This window comes from Phacochoerus africanus, chromosome 11, assembly GCF_016906955.1.
Source record: "Phacochoerus africanus isolate WHEZ1 chromosome 11, ROS_Pafr_v1, whole genome shotgun sequence".
Classification (NCBI taxonomy): Eukaryota; Metazoa; Chordata; class Mammalia; order Artiodactyla; family Suidae; genus Phacochoerus; species Phacochoerus africanus.
This window is the reverse complement of record NC_062554.1, coordinates 5,770,958-5,791,561: the sequence shown is the minus strand read 5'-3', so window position 1 is coordinate 5,791,561 and position 20,604 is coordinate 5,770,958. Positions and strand designations below refer to the sequence as shown.

General features: G+C 42.5%; 1 protein-coding gene across 5 annotated transcripts in view; it reads right to left on the bottom strand.

The window, feature by feature from the left end:
- The window catches only part of NUP98 (nucleoporin 98 and 96 precursor), a 100,251-nt gene that overhangs the window by 13,789 nt on the left and 65,858 nt on the right, over nt 1-20,604 (bottom strand). For all 5 annotated transcript variants that reach the window (XM_047753993.1, XM_047753994.1, XM_047753997.1 and 2 more), the window contains 9 exons: nt 19,961-20,074; nt 18,959-19,097; nt 17,834-18,011; nt 16,678-16,842; nt 10,319-10,501; nt 9,548-9,704; nt 6,362-6,791; nt 4,333-4,562; nt 2,538-2,804 (listed from right to left, as the gene is read on the bottom strand). In XM_047753993.1, the coding sequence (XP_047609949.1) occupies nt 2,538-2,804; nt 4,333-4,562; nt 6,362-6,791; nt 9,548-9,704; nt 10,319-10,501; nt 16,678-16,842; nt 17,834-18,011; nt 18,959-19,097; nt 19,961-20,074 (1,863 nt within the window). The remainder of the gene's footprint in view (nt 1-2,537; nt 2,805-4,332; nt 4,563-6,361; nt 6,792-9,547; nt 9,705-10,318; nt 10,502-16,677; nt 16,843-17,833; nt 18,012-18,958; nt 19,098-19,960; nt 20,075-20,604) is intronic.

Below are 20,604 nucleotides of genomic sequence, written 5' to 3'. Positions count from 1 at the left end.
CTCAGATTCATTAGCCACTGAGCCATGACGGGAACTCCCAGCCTATTAATTTCTGCAAAAACATCTGTTAAGAGATTTTGACAGAGACGGTACCGAATGTCTAGATAAATGTGGGGATGACAGACATCTTAACAATACTGAAGTTTCCAATCCATCAGTGGTTCTCAACCTGGGAACATCTGGCAATGTCTGGAGATATTTTTGGTTGTCATAACTACAGGGGAACAGACTCTTTTGGTACAGGGCGGAAAGGCTGCTAAATATCCTACAATGCTTAGGACAGTCCCCACAGCAAAGCATTTCCAGCCAAACATGCCAATAGTGCTGAAGATGAGACATATTCCACAAATATAGATGTCTATTCATTTAGATATTTATCTTACCAGCAAAGTTTTTCAGTTTTCAGTACATAAGAGACTTTTGTTACATTTATTCCCCAAATATCTTATTCTTTCTGTGGCTATTGTAATGAAATTGTTTAATTTCATTTTTTTTTGGATATTTGTTGCTGATTTATAGAAATACAACTGAATTCTTTTGTTTGTTTTTAATGCCCACACTCATAGCATATGGAAGTTTCCAGGCCAGGGAATGAATCCAAGACTCAGCTGCGACCTATTGTAGCAACGCCAGATCCATCAACCCGCTGCACTGGGCCCGGAATCAAACCAGCACCTCTGCAGCAACCCAAGCTGCTGCAGTCGGATTCTTACCCCACTGCACCATGGTGGGAACTCCTACAACTGAATTCTGAATATTCATCTTGAATCCTGGACCTTGCTAAACTAGTTTATTGGTGTTACCACCTCTTCTGTGGATTCCTTAGGACTGTCTACATTCAGAATTACATATTTTCAGTGAATAAAACAATTCCATCTCTTCCTTTTCAATCTACCTTTTGCTTCTTTTCCGTGTCTGAATACACTGGCTACAACACCTATGACAACTGTCAAGGAATGGTGCTACAATCTTAGGGTGAAAACATCGAGTCTTTCAACGTCGAGTATGACGTTAGGTTTGGGTCGTAGCTCTGCTTTGACAGCAGGACAACGTCGTCAGAGGCTGAGCTGGAAAGTGCTCCATGGTCTACTTTCCGGAAGAGCTGCAGAAACTGGTATGACTTCTTTACATGTAGGTGTGGTCACCAATGAGGACACCTGGACCTGAACTTTTTCTAAGGCCACACCAGTGCCTTTGCAGGCTGCCAGGCTAGGGGTCTAATCGGAGCTGCAGCTTCTGGCCCACACCACAGCCACAGCAAGGCCAGATCTGAGCCTCGTCTGTGACCTACACCTCAGCTCATAGCAATGCCGGGTCCTTAACCCACAGAGTGAGGCCTGAGATCGAACCTACGTCCTCATGCATAATAGTTGGACTTGTTTCCTCACTCCTATTTTTGGCAATGTGTCTTTCTGCTTTTTTTCACTGTCCGTGTAGGTAAAGGTTTATAAACTTTCTTGATCTTTTCAAAGAAAACTAATTTTTGGTTACTGACTTCTCTATTGTTTCTATGCTTTCATTGACTCCTATTTTTAATATTTCCACCTTTTCTCCACCTTTGGATTTAATTTGCTCTTCTTTCGCTAATTTCCTTAGGTAGAAGCTTACTGATTTGAGGACTCTCTCTCTTTTGGGTAGATATCAGCTATGCTTATTGATAGTGTAAAGTATTCTATAGTCTTGACTTTCTGTTTACTTGTTCCACCAATTACTGAAAGCGGAGGTCGTGAAGCAGAAGTTTCAATAAGCTGTAACGTAGTTTGTGAAAGAGTAAATCTAAAGACCTGACTTCCAGCCACCCTTAAGATCTTCTTCCGATACACGTATGTGTGTGGGTAAGCCTAACACTATCTCTCTACTGATTCACCATCTTTATAACTTTGTAAGTCAATCCTGAAGACAAGGTCTCACTGTACAAACCGGAGCTGTAGCTGCCGGCCTACATCACAGCCACAGCAACGCCAGATCCGAGCCGTGTCTGTGACCTACACCACAGCTCATGGCCATGCCAGATGCTTAATCCACTCACCGAGGCCAGGGATCAAACCCACAGCCTCATGGTTCCTAGTTGGATTCATTTCCACTACACCACGAAGAGAACTCCAGGATACTATCTTTGGAAAGTATACGTGCATATGTTGCTCCCTGCATACAATCTGCACATACTTTACATGTTTCAGAGTACACATGCCAAGTACAAATTGCACATGGAAATGGCAATGGTGACTAGCAATAAAGCAGTATTGCTTTTAGTGGTAAACTAAAAGTTTTTTGCTTTTCACTTATCTGCATTTTCTAGTTCTACTGCACACATACGCAGCATGTAAAATGAAAATGATTTTAATTAAAATTTAAAGTTTCATGTTATAAAAGGAAAACCAGAAGATACAGTCCCTATTGTGGAGGAAGCAGCAAAATCTTCCGGGGAAGTTTATACTGACTATCCGGGGAAGAAGACGAAGGCAAAGCCGCAATGACGGGGTGGGGATAGTGAGTAGGAAGTAGGCGGGGATGCAGAGAAGGACCGAGCGCCCCACCTGACTGCTGGGCCAGGGAGCAGGCCTCACTGATCCTCTTGCCCGTGAGGAAGCTGAAGACCGCCTCCACAGGATTGTCTTTTCGGGTTAGGGACACTTCCTCCTCAATCTGGGGTGCGGCGGTATGGGACAGCCAGCGAGAGAAAGCTCTTCGACGCTCCAGGATCTGGACGTATTCGCTGGGCTCATCCAGCTGGCTATCGAGCTCCTTCAGGTGGCCCCACAGAGCTTCACACAATGTCCATGTTAGGCTCCAGTGCTTCACAACTAGCGAGGGACAGAAAAACAGTGCAGTGACACGAAGTCACACAGTAATAGAGAAGGGGTCGCTTGAACTGTGGCATTAAAAATACATAAATTAACAACCCAAACTGGAGCTGATTTCCCGGAATCTGCCTCCACTTCTCTCAGCTGTGTCTTACAAGCTCCAGAGGTGTGTGGTACAACTACCCGCTCAGTCCACGCTCCCAAGGTACTGATGTAACAAACTTACCTCCATGCGCCGTTCAACAGGGTTCTCTCGCCAAAGTATGGCTGATATCCTCTCGAATGAGAGAGAAAACCCCTCCAATGTCATCAAATTCTGTTCACAAAATACTCTAAAAATTTGTGAGGGATTATTCTCTGCTATAGGTCCAGCAGGTCCAGCTTAACATTTAGTGAGCCTGAATGATACCGTTCAAAGCACTGAAGAGTAAACCAACCCGAATCCACACGATATACCTATACAGCAGTTACCGACCAGCGGGATTTCACAGATGAGGAAACTGAGCGACAGAGCACTAGGGGACCTGATCAAAGCTCCAGGCACCATGTAAGAGAGCCAGGATTCACTCTCCAGTAATTGGAGTCCAAGTCTACACTCCTTTTTTTTTTTTTTTTTTTTGCTTTTTAGGGATGCACCTGCAACACACAGAAGTTCCCTGGCTAGGGGTCGAATCAGAGCTGCAGCTGCTGGCCTACACCACAGCCACAGCCACACGGGATCCTTAACCCACTGAGGGAGGCGAGAGATCGAACCCGCGTCCTCACAGATCTTAGTGGGGTGTGTTACTGCTAAGCTACGATGGGAACTCCCAAGTCTATATACTCTCAACCACGATGCTGACACTGCTCCTCATAGAGGAAGCACTCTTTACCACCTTAAGCCACTTAGGAGTACGCACTGGGAAGATAACTCATGTATTTGAAGAGATGATACAAGTAAAACAACCACAAAGAAATGAATATAATTCCCAAAAATGTGTGGTATGGAACATTCTAAAATGGTCTCCGCTGTTCAATGAAGGGGACGTAAAATACCGTGTGAAACGTGATCATGATTTTTGACTACCTGAAATCATAAGTACCCAAATTATAAAAGCTGTTTATCAAATACTGGTTCAGAAAAACATGGTCACAACAGTTACAGCGAGGGAACAGTGAGAGGCATCAGGAAGGGAAGTTACAATTACCAAAGTTGCTGGGAAGTAAAACTGGGACTTGAGCTGGACACGGAAGAATGGGCAGGATTTAGAAAAGCAAGAAGGAAGACTCTCTCTCCCAGTGTTGTCTGGGTGGAGGAAGGGATACAATGTCACAAACCCATGGGGTGTGACTGGCTACAGCTCCCGAGTGATGACAAACAATGACGTGGTTTCTTCCTGCTTGGACTCTGCTCTTCCTCGCACTCAACTATAGACAAGTGCCAGCTCAGGCGCCCACCTACTACACTGGCACAGGGAAATGGGTCTTCCTATGAACACATGTTCCTGCTCCTGTTCCATCAAAGGTTAGAAGCACAGTCCATACTCACTCTGGGCTTCCAGTAAGTCTCCAGATGCCTCCTTAACCCAATCTGCATAGTCATGAATGACAGCAACTCCTGGATTGGGAACAATCAGCGGACAGAGCTCATCCACATGGACAGTGCTATGTTTCAATTTAAGCTCCAGAGGTGTCTGGTATAACTGCAGGTCTTCATCCAGCTTCTTTTGCCTCAAACTGAGTTTTTCCAAATGAACTTTGAATGGAGACTCAGTTAGGCTACAAGGACAAACAACAAATAAGACAGAAAATGAAGACAGATGCTAGAATTTTCCTACAATGAAACCTTTGTTTTTTTTTTTTATAATTACAAAATAGGACGCAAAACATTCCACTGCAATTTTATTTATTTATTTATTTATGGTCTTTTTTTTTTTGCCATTTCTTAGGCCACTCCTACAGCATATGGAGGTTCCCAGGCTAGGGGTCTAATCAGAGCTGTAGCCACCGGCCTACGCCAGAGCCACAGCAATGCGGGATCCGAGGCATGTCTGCGACCTACACCACAGCTCACCACAACACCGGATCCCCAACCCACTGAGCAAGGCCAGGGATCGAACCCGCAACCCCATGGTTCCTAGTCTGGATTCGTTAACCACTGAGCCATGACAGGAACTCCCAACCACTGCAATTTTACAGAAATTTTTTTCTCCTATAATATAATGAACTTGATTACAATGAGCCAACAAATTATCCGACTCACACGTTCAGAATCCCAAGGCTTCTTAGGGCAGCTATAATAAGCATGGGAATCAGTACAATTAGCTTGGAAATGGCTTCTGTGTATATCTAGAAACTATGAAATCCAATGGCCAAAGGCTATTGTGGGAGACTTGTTTCTCACATTGCACCTGAGGAATCAAAAATCCTGGGGCTAGCTTATAGACACTAAAGAACTGACTCTCAATTAAGATGAGCATGCAGCTGGGTCTTAATCCAATTCTTAAGACTGACATTAACAATCTCTAAAATATCATGACATCACACATAAGCTGGGCTTGGCAGGAACATTCCTAACTGTGAGGTACAAGAGATGCTGTTTTTTATTTCTTCAAAATCTACTTTAAGAATAAGAGGTGATCAGAGTCACTTTATAGTAGAGATAGCACAATTTCTTGCAATTATAAAAAGTAAATGAAAAAATGTTACAGGAGTTCCCGTCGTGGCTCAGTGGTTAATGAACCCACCTAGGAACCATGAGGTTTGCGGGTTTGATCCCTGGCCTTGCTCAGTGGGTTAAGGATCTGGTGTTGTGGTAAGCTGTGGTGTAGGTCTCAGACACGGCTCGGATCCCACATTGCTGTGGCTCTGGCGTAGGCCAGGGGCTACAGCTCCAAGTAGACCCCTAGCCTGGGAACCTCCATATGCCGCGGGTGCGGCTCTGGAAAAGACAAAGAAAAAAAAGAAAAAACGTTAAACATATTTTGCACAAAATAATTGTATGCTTACCATCTAATAACTACCAAAACACTATATATATAATTGCTATGGCATACACACACAGTATATACAGAACTACAAACACACATATGGATAGATTAATGGTGAGGCTTGTGTAGACCTATATATAATTAACAGACGTCACCTTATTTCCAAGTCCTTGTGTAGGGATTATCCAGTTTATACATTTACCTCATCCCTAAGACACCGGGAATGTGCTTTAATCGAAAGTATATTTTATATATGAAGAAATCACAAATATCTAAGTGAGAAAATAGAGAAATGACTAATACAATACAAAGGATGAAAACTCAGGTTACGCTGCAGCATTAGCTTTTCCAACAAAAGTTTAACCATTAGGTAAGTAGTATACACTCTTCAACCCTGATAGAAGCAATGAAATTATTACCATCGCAGTTCTTAACTATACAAATGCCCTCTGCTATGGAAAACTGTGCTAAGAATAGATCTAGAACGTTCACAAAACAGACCCTGACCTTGGGTCTCTTGGTGATGAGAAGCTTTTTTCCTCACCCACCATGCTGCTTTTCTCAAAAAGTACAGGAAATGTGACTCACGATTTAACAGCTACCGCATTAGGGAGGAATCCGTACTCCACAGAATCAGTCGTCTGATGATGTCCCAGTTCCTGAGAGCCACTCAGCTGCTTTCCACTATTAGCAAGAGTCCAGTTGGGGCCCCAACCAACCCGAAATGAGCGTCCCATGAAGAGGGCCATGTCCATCAGGAGTCTCCCCTTTCCGTAGGTGACAGACTTTTCAAGAGGGACCAGGCCCGGCTGTCTGCGTGTACCCACTGTTTTCAACGGAACCTCAGGCGCTGGGCTGGGCACCGTGAACGCAGAGGTCAGGGGTGGAGGCGCAGACCACGGAGCTGCGGGGGGGATCTTCATCCATGAAGATGCTCTGGGGGTGCGGCTTTCTTGTAAAGAGGCACTTGGTGAAAGAAAAGTTCCACTTGTGAATTTTGATTGTAGCAACCCACCTACTAAAATAAGGAGCAAAAAAAAAAAAAAAAAGACTCAGAAAACAGAATAGTAGAGGTCTCAGAACAAATCTCATCAAAATGAAATACATTTTTTTTTGTCTTTTGCCTTTTTAGGGCCACACCCGCAGCCTATGGAGGTTCTCAGGCTAGGGGTCCAATGCGAGCTACAGCCACTGGCTGGCGCCACAGCCACAGGAACATCAGATCCGAGACGAGTCTGCGACCTGCACCACAGCTCACAGCAACGCTGGATCCTTAACCCACTGAGCAAGGCCAGGAATTGAACCCAAAACCTCATAGGTATCTGTCAGGTTCATTAACCACTGAGCCACAACCGGGAACTCCTGAAATAAATCTTTATTCCTTTTGTTTGTATCTATGTGAATACCGGTGTGAATGCTCTGTCTACAGTTTATTTCTTTTCACAATATAAATGTGAATGCGTTTTCTTTTCACAATATCAACGTGAATGCTTTGTTTACAGTTTCTTTTCACAATATGTGCTTTTTACCACTTGAAATCTAAGATGATTTTTTAATAAACACAAATTTTAATGTAAAAAAAAATTGTCTTTTTTTTTTTTTTTTGATTTTTAGGGCTGCACCCACGGCACATGGAGGTTCCCAGGCTAGGGGTCCAATCGGAGCTAGAGCTGCTGGCCTATGCCACAGCCATGCCAGCCGTGTCTGCAACCTACACCATAGCTTAAGGCAACGCTGGATCCTTAATCCACTGAGTGAGGCCAGGGATTGAACCCGCAACCTTATGGTTACTAGTTGGATTCGTTTCCACTGAGCCACTATGGGAACTCCAAGTCTATTGATTCTTGAACAATAGTGAAGGCTGAAATTACATTTTTATTAAAGTAACTCAGATATAGATGACCAGGAGCAGGTTATATTCTATAAGACTGCAGAAATTACCCTTCGAACCAGGAAATCAAGGCAGGAATTGTAAAAATGATGGTGTCAGCAAAAATAACATTAATAACCATCACTACTTACTGTTAAAAAAACTATCTAGTACTCACTGGCAGCAGATTCTACATAAGCCATTTGTATACAGTGTTTTATTTCATCCTTCATACCTTTAAATGAAGGACAACATTACAATCTTCAGTTTATGGGGGGTAAAACTGGGCTCAGATAAGTGACTTGCCTAAATCCACAAAGTTACTAAGTGGCAAGACTGAGAGAGAAACCCAGATTAAGTCTGACACCAATGCTCATGCTCATCAGAATGCCATCAGAATGCCAAATGTAAAACCTTTCTTAGTCAATATAAAAAGATCAAAGTTCAAATGCCTACTCTAGTGTTCAATGCTGGCCTGAAAAAAACAAAAACCCGCCGAGATATCTTATGATTGTACACAGGCCTTGCAGAAGGAATAGTTCTTGTTAATATCGCCTGTTTTCCAATTTTATTTATTTCCTGTCTAAATCAAGAAGTTAGTTATTAAAGTATGAGATTTCCGCAGTTCCCATCGTGGCTCAGTGGTTAACGAATCCAACTAGGAACCATGAGGTTTTGGGTTTGATCCCTGGCCTCGCTCAGTGGGTTAAGAATCTGGCATTGCCGTGAGCTGTGGTGTAGGTTGCACATGTGGCTCGGATCCAGCGTTGCTGTGGCTCTGGCGTAGGCCGGTGGCTACAGCTCCGATTAGACCCCTAGCCTGGGAACTTCCATATGCTGCAGGAGCGGCCCTAGAAAAGGCAAAGACATAAATAAATAGGAGTTCCCGTCGTGGCGCAGTGGTTAACGAATCCGACTAGGAACCATGAGGTTGCGGGTTCGATCCCTGCCCCAGCTCAGTGGGCTAAGGATCCGGCGTTGCTGTGAGCTGTGGTGTAGGTTGCAGACGCGGCTCGGATCCCGCGTTGCTGTGGCTCTGGCGTAGGCCGGTGGCTCCAGCTCCGATTCGACCCCTAGCCTGGGAACCTCCATATGCCGTGGGAGCGGCCCAAGAAATAGCAACAACAACAAAAAAGACAAAAGACCAAGAAAAAAAAAAAAGACATAAATAAATAAAGTATGAGATTTCCATGGAGTGTTCCTTAAGGAAAAGATTGTTATGAATGTTTAACTGATGCTTTATTAAAGTATTTTTAAAAAGGAACATTAATAAGGGCACTCAAAAGAACTGAAAAAGAAACGTTTAGTTTTTAAGCCAAACGTTTAGTTTTTATTCTGGTTTTCAGAATGTTTCCAAATTACGTCTGCTTAAGCCCTCTGTGGATATCAATACTCCACTTCCAATCCTACATAGCTCACAAGCCCACTAGAGGAGATGAGGAAAAGCCTCTAAAACGAAACAGGTAGTTTGCTTTCCCGGGACTTTGGGAGGTTTAGGGAAAAGCTGAAATCTGACAAGTTTTGTGCATTACACAAAGCAATATTTGCCCCTGAAAAGCGATGAGGGCAATGTTAGAACTGCACAAAAAGAATGCGGACAACTTGCTAATTCCTCTAAGGTGTGATAAAAATTAAGAAATTTGAACTTACTTTCAACTGTAAGCAAATAAAAACATCCCCTAAATAAAATACAAATGCTTTTTTCTCCATACAACTTCTGCATCTGCACCAATAATCATGTTTTTTAAAAAACTGGCCTAACAGGTATTTATAGGAATAAGTTTCCTCTTGGCATCATTATGTCACATGCCTTTAGGGAGATACTCGCTGTAGAAGTTAACTCAGCTTAGAGATGAAAAGCCAGGCTTTCTTTCTTTCCTGTAAGAAAGCATCTTTCACAGTACCTAAGGAACGGGATTTTGATGAGTGCGCTGCTGAAATGGGGAGCCTGGGAGAACAGATTTCTTGAGATGTATCCGCTTTAGAAGGAAGGCGACCGAAGCGTTGATCCAGGACCATATCTGCATCTTCTTCATCAGCAAGCAACGATGCTTTCATGATCTAAAAAAGCAGTATCTACAGAATGAATATGCTCCCCTAAATCCAAAAGCCATAAAAGAAAAATGCAACTTACAACAACTTACAAAAAGTTCTGCCTTAGGCTGTGTCCAGAGCTGGTATATCGTTTGTGTGACTGACTCTACTACACTGTATATGCCTGGAGGAATCAAGTTTTGCTCACGTGTTTGCTGACTGAATTAATTTCAAAATCAAACATAAGCCAAAGGCTAAATTCATAACATGGCAGAAAACACAGGCAGGGGGAAGTTAAGACAGACCTTAGAGAAAATTGTATCTGCAATTATCAAACTTTTGTGGAGCACCTTCCAGAGCCTCCAAAGCACTCTGTGAAGTAAATGAAGTTATTCACAGAAGTTAAATGACTTGCCTCAAGTCACATATTAACAGTTACAAAACTGGGGTGAGAATCCAGGTCTTCTGAATCTCAATGTAGTTTTCCAAGCACGAATGGGAAAATGATGCCCAAACATGGGTTGTATTCCTGTTTTTTTCTCATTCTAGTGACCACTCAATGCTTTTAAGAGATTAATGAAGACAGGGAGATGAACAGTAGTTTGGATTCCTATTGTAGTAAGGGTGGGTTAGGACTTCACCTGTAAGACATGTGGATTAATTCCCAGTGAAGACGCAATGTGAGTTGAGGCGGACACAGGCTCCTGATCCTCAGGCACGCTCTCTTCTAACATGGAATCCAAAACTGGCTCCTGGGTGATATCTACCATGTCACTGTCCAGCTCCACAACCCTCCCTAACTGCTCCACCTCTGGGCTCTGGCTCTGTAGACGGCAGAAAGATCAGGGAAGCAGCATTAAGTGACACCAATCAGACAAAGAGCTCGTATACCACATTGAGTTTATTCAGAATATATTCTAACAATATTAGATTCTGCCCATTCTAGCATAATGTGAGGTAGGATATTAGCTAAAAAGGATTTAACAATCACCCCAAAACTCCTCTGTTAGTACTTGGGATCTGAATGAGGACTCATGCAATCACCTTTTTGTACCATTAAGCCTGCACCCATATGAACAAATGGCAGTCTTCAAAGGCCGTGTCTTACCCGATTTAGCTAGCAACTATAATGTTCTGATATACACAGCAGTCCCCTGCCCTCACACTGCCTCATAAGCCAGAAGCCAATGAGAAAAGGGAATAAAAGGTACAAATATCGAAGTCTCCAGGAACCCTGCATTCACTTAGGGGCCTGGAATTTATCCTCTGGGGGGCTGAATCCTGACGGGAGCTGGGCCCTACCGATGCACCACTAGCCAGACGAGGAATGTCCACCCTAACTTCCTACAAGAAAAAAAAGTAATATTAGGAACAATTTTAATCTGGGAATACTCCCTTTATGTTTAAATGTGCCAAGAATTAGATTTATATATATTAAACAGTTTTAAAAATATAGCCATGATTAACAGCCTATGGTTTCAACAGGTCAAACACTCAAAAGCTCAAATACACTGTAAAACTGGCTCAGTGCAAATCATTAAATATGTCCTTAACTCGCATATTAGTAGAATGTTAATGGGTGGCTATGCCAATTTATAAAACATTCTCAAACCTGAAAGTCTGACTAATTATTTTTCTTATAATATCATCTATTTCTAACTTTTCACAATATTTGGCCTATCTTTCACGAATGGCCTATTTCATGCTAAACTTCAAATAGATGCTATAAGTGGTTAAAAAGTTTCATGCTTTGGACCAAGAAATAACCACTAGTCTTTTTTTTTTTTTTGTCTTTTTGCTATTTCTTTGGGCCGCTCCTGCGGCATATGGAGGTTCCCAGGCTAGGGGTCGAATCGGAGCTGTAGCTGCCAGCCTACGCCGGAGCCACAGCAACGCGGGATCCGAGCCGCGTCTGCAACCTACACCACAGCTCACGGCAACGCCGGATCGTTAACCCACTGAGCAAGGGCAGGGTCGAACCCGCAACCTCATGGTTCCTAGTCGGATTCGTTAACCACTGCGCCACGACGGGAACTCCACCACTAGTCTTTTAAAATTTTATTTTCAATGGTATATCACCTATCACTTCCTTGAACTCCTTTAACAAATATTCTGACTAAAAAGAGTAACAACTCCCATCTATAACTGCAGGAAAACTGAGGTGCTAGATGGTGAATTGTCACTTAAGTTGCGAACCACCCTAAGGACTGCTGAACAGAAGTGGAGACTAGATAATGGCTAAAGGCATAAATGATACTAATTTTTACCTGCTGGGGAGGCTATAGGCAGGTCTAACTACTTTTTTAAATTCTGGGAAAAAAAAAAAGTTAAAAGACCCCCTTTTGATGATGCTCCCGTTATAACAACAAGAACTATGGGAACACTCTGCCGGCACCCTGGTATATTCATTTTTGTTCTGGGGTGTTTTTTTTTTTCTTTTTTTTTAGGGCCGCACCTCAGCATGTGGAAGTTCCCAGGCTAGGGGTCTCATCGGACCTACAGCTGCCGGCCTACACCACAGCCCCAGCAACATGGGATCCGAGCCACATCTGCAACCGACACCACAGCTCATGGCAACGCTGGATCCTTAACCCACCGAGCGAGGCCAGGGATCAAACCTGTGTCCTCATGGATACTAGACCAGTTCATTACCACTGAGCCACACTGGGAACTCCACACTTTCAACCAATCCACTTTTAGGGAGGTTCTGAAACTCCTCATCCTCCGTCCACCTGTCAGGATATCCTCTTCAGCTGGGCTCCCATAACCCTAAGTACAGTTTACATAATGCATCATGCTGTACTATAACTTCTTATGTGTATTCATCCCCCAGATTGTGAAGGCTTAAAAACAGATGTTACAGTCTACAATTTTCTCTAGCACCAAGCACATTGCTACCTACACTAAAATAGTTATATCTACTGCCTAAGGCAGTACCTACGCCAGGGTAGAAAAGGCTAGTAACTAGGAAAGGATAAGGAGAGAGTAGGACAGGGAGGAAAGGAAGAAGGGGAGGACGGTTCCAACGTAGCACACGCTTCAACAGAAGAGTAACAGCAGCAGCAAGAGAGGCCCACTCACAACACTTTCAGGCAAAGTGCGAGGCTTTCATCGAATAACAGAGACATGGAGTCCCTGTCGTGGCGCAGCAGAAATGAACCCAACTAGGAACCATGAGGTTGCAGGTTTGACCCCTGGCCTCGCTCAGTGGCTAAGGATCCCCTGTTGCGGTGAGCTGTGGTGTAGGTTGCGGATGTGGCTTGGATCCTGCATTGCTGTGGCTGTGGTGTAGGCCGGTGGCTATAGCTCCAATTTGACCCCTTAGCCTGGGACCTTCCATATGCCACAGGTGTGGCCCTGAAAAGACAAAAAGCCAAGAGAGAGAGAGAGAGAAACGTAAGGGACTCAAGCTATCATTAAGAATGCTAAGGATCAAAAAAAAAAAAAAAAAAACCAAAAACCAAAAACCAAAAATAAATCACTTTCGGAAACAAACAAAAAAGAATGCTAAGGATCAAGATCTTACTGCTTCACCCTCATGCACAGACCTCAAAGCTAATAAGCTAATATTTGTAAGCAGACCAGGGCAAGGGTGGGGAGTGAACTACTATGAAACTGTGAGGATCTGGTAAACTCCTAGAACCCATGTGTGAACTTTAAGTATATCGAAGTAACTGAATAAACTACCCCAAAAGATGTTACTTTCAGAGAAATCTTGGGGTATCAGGGTGCTTCTTCAAAGCCAGTTCTAGAATGAAGAGGAAACTAATCAGGAATTAGTGGCTTAGAAGGAACTGAGGAACAAAAAAAATACTAAGTAAACACACAATATCTAAAAAAATGGCTTTTTCTTCAGATATATGGAGGATGAGGTTTCAGAACTGAAACCCTTCATGTTTTTAGAAACCTCCATCCTCCAACGCAGAAGAATCTTCCTCCTACGAACTATACCCTAAAGACAAAGCCTCTCTCAACCAAAGAGAGAAAGTAATTCAAGTAAAGCAAAGCAAAGCAGGCTACCTTAATTCAACAAAGGGTGAACTCCAATCCAAGGTCAAAGTCATATTTACAGAATTCGGACTGTCTTCCCAGCCAACAGCTTAATGGAGTATGACTACTACTCCTGCCTGTGTCCAAAATCAAAAACTCCTTTCCTAACTACAAAGAACGTGTTGTATTCACTTTGCTGGAACATCAGCCCGGTCAAGAATATTGTATTCAAAAGAAATTGCACGTCAGGCTTTCAAGGGCCCACTGAAGTTGGTGTATATTTCTACAAATACATTCACCGATACTACTACAGAGGCAGACAACTCAATAGTATGAGACAAAAAGACTTGTGGTTACGGAATTATTATATATGTAATATATATGTTACATAAAATATAAATTAAAATACATATTGAGTCACTGGGTAAATTTAGATAGCTGCCACTTTATTCTTTTAAAAAAGTAAATACAAGGTAAAATGGAAGAGTTCCTGCTGTGGCACAGTGGGTTGGGATCCAGCATTGTCTCTGTGGTGGTATGGGTTCCATCCTCGGCCCAGTGCAGGGGGTTAAGGATCCAGTGTTGTTGCAGGTGTGCTGTAGGTCACAGCTGTGGCTTGGATTCACTTCCTGGTCCGGGAACTTCTATAGGCCGTGGGTTTCAAAACCTGGCTGCATATCTCAATCGCCTGCGGGAATGCTTTTAAAATATAAATAAATATGCCTAGACCCGCTGCCAGATCTATAGACTCAAACTCATCAAGACAGCGATGAAAATTACCAGATGAAAACTGGGTCTCAGGTCAGCATTTTGGAACAAATGCTCCAAACAAATGTTCCTGCAACTGCCCTAATTCATCTGTGATGAAGGCTATCCTGCCACCATTTTCTCTAACTTAAAAGACACAGAGGAGAAGATTATATAAAAATTCAGTTACCTTTTCTGATTGTTTAGATGTACTTGTTTTTTTGGAAGCAAAGCAAGGCTTGAGAATGAACTGCAAAGAGAGGGCTGAGGATCTCACATAAAAGGTGGTACTACACGCAACTGAGTATCTTCCTAACAACGTAACAAACCTACCCGCCACCCTCCCCTCGCACCCCTTCGTCCCCACCAGATCAGAGAGCCTGAGCCTGTGTACAGGACAAAAAAAAAAAAAAAAAAAAGCCATAGCAGACTGAACACCATCATGAAGATCCACCTCTCCGGGGCCAGGTGACACTGTGGGGACAGTCATCTTGACGCAGGGATAAGAAGACTGCTGTTCCCGTTCATTCGAATGTCTCCAGTATTTTGCCCACGCCAAGTAAAACAGAGGTCTCTGGTGCTAACGACGAAAAGCTGAGTAACCACTGGCATTTCCCACCTCTCTCACTTAGGTCATCAGGAAGGAGAGGGCTCCAGGGTCCCATGTTATTTGTTTTATCACGTTGGCCCAAATATCTGAACAAGTCTACCTCTTTCTCCTGTTTCTGCTTTCTGCATCCAAGAGGCCAGAGACCACGCACTTCCTCAGAGGAGACGTCTGAGGGACTTGCACCTATTCTCTCTGTCCTTCTTGGTCCTCACTACCTCTCTTTCCTAGAACCTTCTCTGGAAACTCTTCAGCGCCCTGTTTTTCAAAAGAACTCTCACCTTCTACAGTGCTGTCACGGGAACTTACAGTTATCTTACTATCTGTACTCTGGAAATTAAAGAGCCTAAAAAAGACCACTGATGGCCGACATCACATAAATTTGCTCTGTCTGTCCACAGATAAAGCAAGCTTTTTTCAGCTCTATCTTTAGCATCCTATGTATTACTTTTATTGGCAGAAAAGAAGGCTATCTGACTTTTATCCTAAGCAATACATATTACGTAAGATTAAAAAACACTCTGGAAAGAGAGATTATGCAAAGTATGTGATTCAGACAAAATGAATGTGTGTAACTGGAAAACTGAGTCCATTTACAGTATTTCTTTAGTTCGGAAGATTTCTTAGGGGTATTCTAAATGCTACCATTATCAACATAAAAAGTCAGCATATTTCCCATGTTCCACTTGGATCACACCCTCCCCTCACCAGGTACACACAAACATGAACATTTATACACAACCACCTCCAGAAAGTGCCTCCCAATAAATTATTTAATAAATCATAAAAATCACACATTTCAGCAGCCATAAGAATTGCAGCGCAGAAAATTCCAAAGATCCTGCTTCTAGCAGCTGAGAGGTAGAGGATGCTTTACAAAGAAATTTTCTATTAAGTTCTCTTCTTTGAGGGAGTATGGCAGCAAAGGGGAAAAAATAACTTGATTGAATATAAACAACACCCAAAGAAAGTAAAACTCTTATGAGTCGGCAAGTAAACTACCTGATATTTGATTACAAACCTTTCCTTATAAGGACAAAAGGTTTATTTATTCTGGCTTAACAACACTGAAAAAGTATGGCGTGAGTAATTTTAATAAACAATGCAGGCCTCTACTCTCCAAGCCAAATAACTCATTGGTATTCTAAAGATTTATGTATTTTCATAAAGATTATGTATTCTTAAAATACGAGTATCAAGAGGTTACCTGAAGTAGAGGGAAACTTGAGAAATATGGAGTTAAAAACCCTTGCAGAAAGCTAACTGAACTTTTAAGAAACCATGGAGGTAAGGAACAAGATTAAACTGCACATCAGGTCGTCAACAAAAGTGTGATTTACTTTGCGTCAACCCACACAAGCAAGATACTAGCTTAAGTTGATCACTGAGTAGAGACTTCAGCAAGTCCAAATAAGAGAGGAAGGGGTTTAGAACGACAATCTGTAAAAAGAATGATCCAAACAGAATTCTTTGAATCTCGCAAGTAAAAAGCAGATGCCAGGAGCACCTCAGGCCCTCCCTTACACTCGTGTCAACACGACTGCCAGTACACCAGTACTCTTCAAAGTTCCAGGGACATAAGCAGCTTTGTGCTGAGGGACTTGCTTTCAGCTTCCGGATCATGGACTCCATTCAAACTCACTGTCCTGTCTCTACCTGGGGTGGAGGTGCTGGTTTGCCATTAAGAGCCATCTGGAATGGGGCGGCCTGGCCTGCAGGAGGCAAAGGGGCCGTCTTCAACTTCTTTGTACTAGTTTTGGATGGCCGTTCCTCCTCCTCTTCATCAGAATCCTGAAGGCCATACTTAGAAAAATGGGAGACCTAAGGCAGAGAAGAATCCGACAAAATCAATTTAACACTGTTATATTCAAAATCTTACAGAATTAGCTTTAAAAAAAAAAAAAAAAAAGAGCCATCAAAAATATTTAAAGCACAGTGAAATGTCACCTATCATACTTTACTGTTTTTCTAAGATTTAGATGGTTTTTAGTGTATGTACTAGCTGCTCAAATACTTATTAACTTAATATATCAAATATAGGAAACCACCTCCAAAAGGGCCGTTAGCACCTTCATATCCACATAGGACTCCACAAGGACTCCAACAAGCTAAACAATCCAACTGGCCTAGAAAGGAATGATGCCGCTGGACTGAACTACTGAGGAAGGGTGGAAGCCAACCTCCACACCCCCAGAAACCTTTAAAAGAGTAACAGTTACTTAGAAAGAGCTGATCTATCAAGAGGCAAAAAGTCTGCCTGATGTCCCTAATGATGCCACATATTAGAAAAACCACATGGGAATGGTCATAAAACAGGGTCAGGACTTGAATATTGAGCCCATAAAGTTTTATAATAATAGCTACTTACTCTGGGATTGAATAAAATGTATAATTTGGAGAAAATACTATGTATCTCTACATCTTTTATGTAAAAATAAAATTTAAGATAGGCTCTCTTCTAACACAGTTTATAGGAGTTTCCGTCATGGTTCAGCAGTTAATGAATCTGACTAGCATCCATCAGGATGCAGGTCCGATCCCTGGCCTCGCTTAGTGGGTTAAGGATTTGGCATTGCCAAATGGAGCTGTGGTGCAGGTTGCAGACGTGGCTCGGACACCAAGTTGCTGTGGGTGTGGTGCAGGCTGGCAGCTACAGCTCTGATTCAACCCCTTGCCTGGGAACCTCCATGTGCCATGGGTGTGGCCCTAAAAAGAAAAAAACAAAACAAAACCAGGTTTATAACTTCCACATACTATATACCATTTATAATGAATGACCGCAGATTATAAGAGTTAGGTTAAGTGACCATACCTTAAACACCCAAGAACCTGTTTCAGGACGGTACTCTTTGAACTGAGCTCCCTGTTTCCTTGAAACTGCTTCCAATCTTCCCTCATAGTTGATGTCAGCAAGTCGATCTGGGCTTTTGATTAAACAACGAGATGTTTTATCTGTTGGCCAAACTCCATCCAGCGTAACCTCGGCCTTCCTGTAAGGTACAACCAAGTGAAGGGTGAATGGTTCATACTTAAGACCAGAAAGCCAAGTAACATCTATATAAATCGCAAATAAAGGTATCTGTGTTACTTTGGGATTTTTCTGCCTGTATTTCATGAACTTGAGTCTTCTCTCCCAAAGCAAACAGGCTTATATTCAATTTTTTATGTTGAGCCGTCTCAACAATATATCCAATGGTCATGGAGTGTCATCTTTTTGATGCACTGCTGAGCTCTAACTGCTAGTATTTTGAGGATATTTACACCAATATTACAGAGACTGGTCTGTAGTTTTCTTGTAGCATCTTTGTCTAGCTTTGAATGACGGTAACGTTTGCCTCATGCAAAGTGTTAGCAAGTGTTCTCGCCTCAATTTTTGAGGAAGAGTTTGAGGAGAATTAGTGTAAATTCTTCTTTAAATGTTAGAGAGAATTCACCAGTGAAGCCATGTGGTCCAAGGCTTGAATAGGGTGGAGGCAGCAGTCGGGGCTGTTGATTACTAACTCAATTTACTCCTTAGTTATAGGGCTGTTCAGATTTTCTATTCCTGATTCAATCCTGGTGGGCTGTGAACATAAATTATTTTAACTATGGCCCCCTGACCTGTCTAAAGACATATTATGAGCTAGTGTCTCACACTAAATACAGAGAAAGGGTTAATAAGCACAATCACAGCAGAAACAAGAAAAAAAGTAAAATATTATGGAAAACTAACGATTGGACCTTAAAACATTAGAGAAAAGGAGTCAAGAAGGTCACCACGTAGCATTTCTTGTATCACTTGTCGCCGTGAATGAACAGTGAAGAAACAATAACCACACACTACATAGTGAGGCGAAGAGGCAAAGGTGCAGAGCAACATACGCAACATGAAGACACCCGTGGTAACAGGAAAAACTGTGACTTAGCTGATTATTTTCCAAACATGTAAATAAAATACCTATTTAGGCCTTCGCCCACAGGTGGTTTCTGGTTATCGTCTAAGTAGACAATCACCTCCTTCCTTCGGATATGCACGATATCATCCAAATTTAGATTTGTCAAATTAACATCTCCTTCAAAATAGATTGAACCATAACCTATAAATCAGAGCAAAGAGTTAAAAACTCATCCTGCATAGAAGGCAAATACCCACTTTATACTTCTAATGATTAATCAGAAGGAACAAGCAGCTCTAAACATTAATCAATAATTTAAATCACCCAGCAATCTTTTTTTTTTTTTTTGTCTTTTGACTTTTTAGGGCTGCACTGGTGGCACATGGAAGTTCCCAGGCCAGGGGTCAAATCAGAGGTGTTGCAGCTGGCCTACACCAGAGCAACAGCAATGTGGGATCTGAACTGTGTCTTCGACCTACACCACAGGTCACAGCAACGCCAGATCCTTAACCCACTGAGAGAGGCCAGGGATCAAACCCACCACCTCACAGCTCCCAGTCAGATTTGCTTCTGTTGTGCCACAAATGGAACACCTCACCCAGCAATCTTGAATAGAATATTTCATCTACATGTATTTGAAAGAGACACCAAATGCTTAATTTGATAAATGCATTTTTACAATGCTTATGTTATCCTACGGTTTTTGTTTTTTTTTTAAATGGCCACACCTATAGCATATGTGGGTTCCTAGGCTAGGGGCTGAACTGGAACTGCAACTGAGGCCTACAGCACAGCTTCGAGTAACGCTGGATGCTTAACCCACTGTATTTCTTGCTGTTCAGAGTACTTTCTTTAACTGCAGAAAGTCTCAATGAGTCAAATACTTACCTAAGACTGTTATAAAGTTCTAGTCTTCTTTTGTTACTTGTCAATGAAAACGTCTACTCAGGCCAAGGTGGGTCCAAATATAGGTAAAAAACAAATTCAGCTTCCTTTACTTAATTATAAAAATAAGGTGCAGGCACAGTGGTTTATACACCGCAAACTCCTAAACACGCACTCACCTTTCCGACCAATGGTGAAGTCAGAGACAACGCATTCTCCTTTTTCATTGGTGATCTTAGCAAGGTCGTCCATAGAGGGAATGGTATAGTAACCAACCTTAGTGAGAACAATGCCTATGACAAAGGAAACATGGTATGAGTCGTGACTGTCCTCAGGTGGAGGTGCACGGATACTAGCTGGGTTTGTCATCACTGAGCCATGACGGGAACTCCTGGATAATCACCTGAAATCATCATATTATATATAAAGAGAAAATTATACAGGAATAAAGCATTTTTCCAATGGTTTTTCAACATGGTTTCTCCCTGGAATAGTGTTTCTTAGAAAACCAACTTGGAAAAATGGTTAAGTAATTTTGGGGAATATGCACATGAGAGTATATTATAGGTTCTGAAAACACAAAATGAAATCCTATTTAACTTAATCTAGGTTTCCAAGACTTTTTTTTTTGGGAGGGGGGCTCTTTTTAGGGCCATACCCACAGTAGATGGCGCTTCCTGGGCTAGGGGGTCGAATCGGAGCTACAGCCGGTGGCCTACACCACAGCCGCAGCAACGCCAGATCCAAGTGCACCTGCGACCTATACCACAGCTCACAGCAATGCTGGATCCTCAACCCACTGAGCGAGGCCAGGGATCGAACC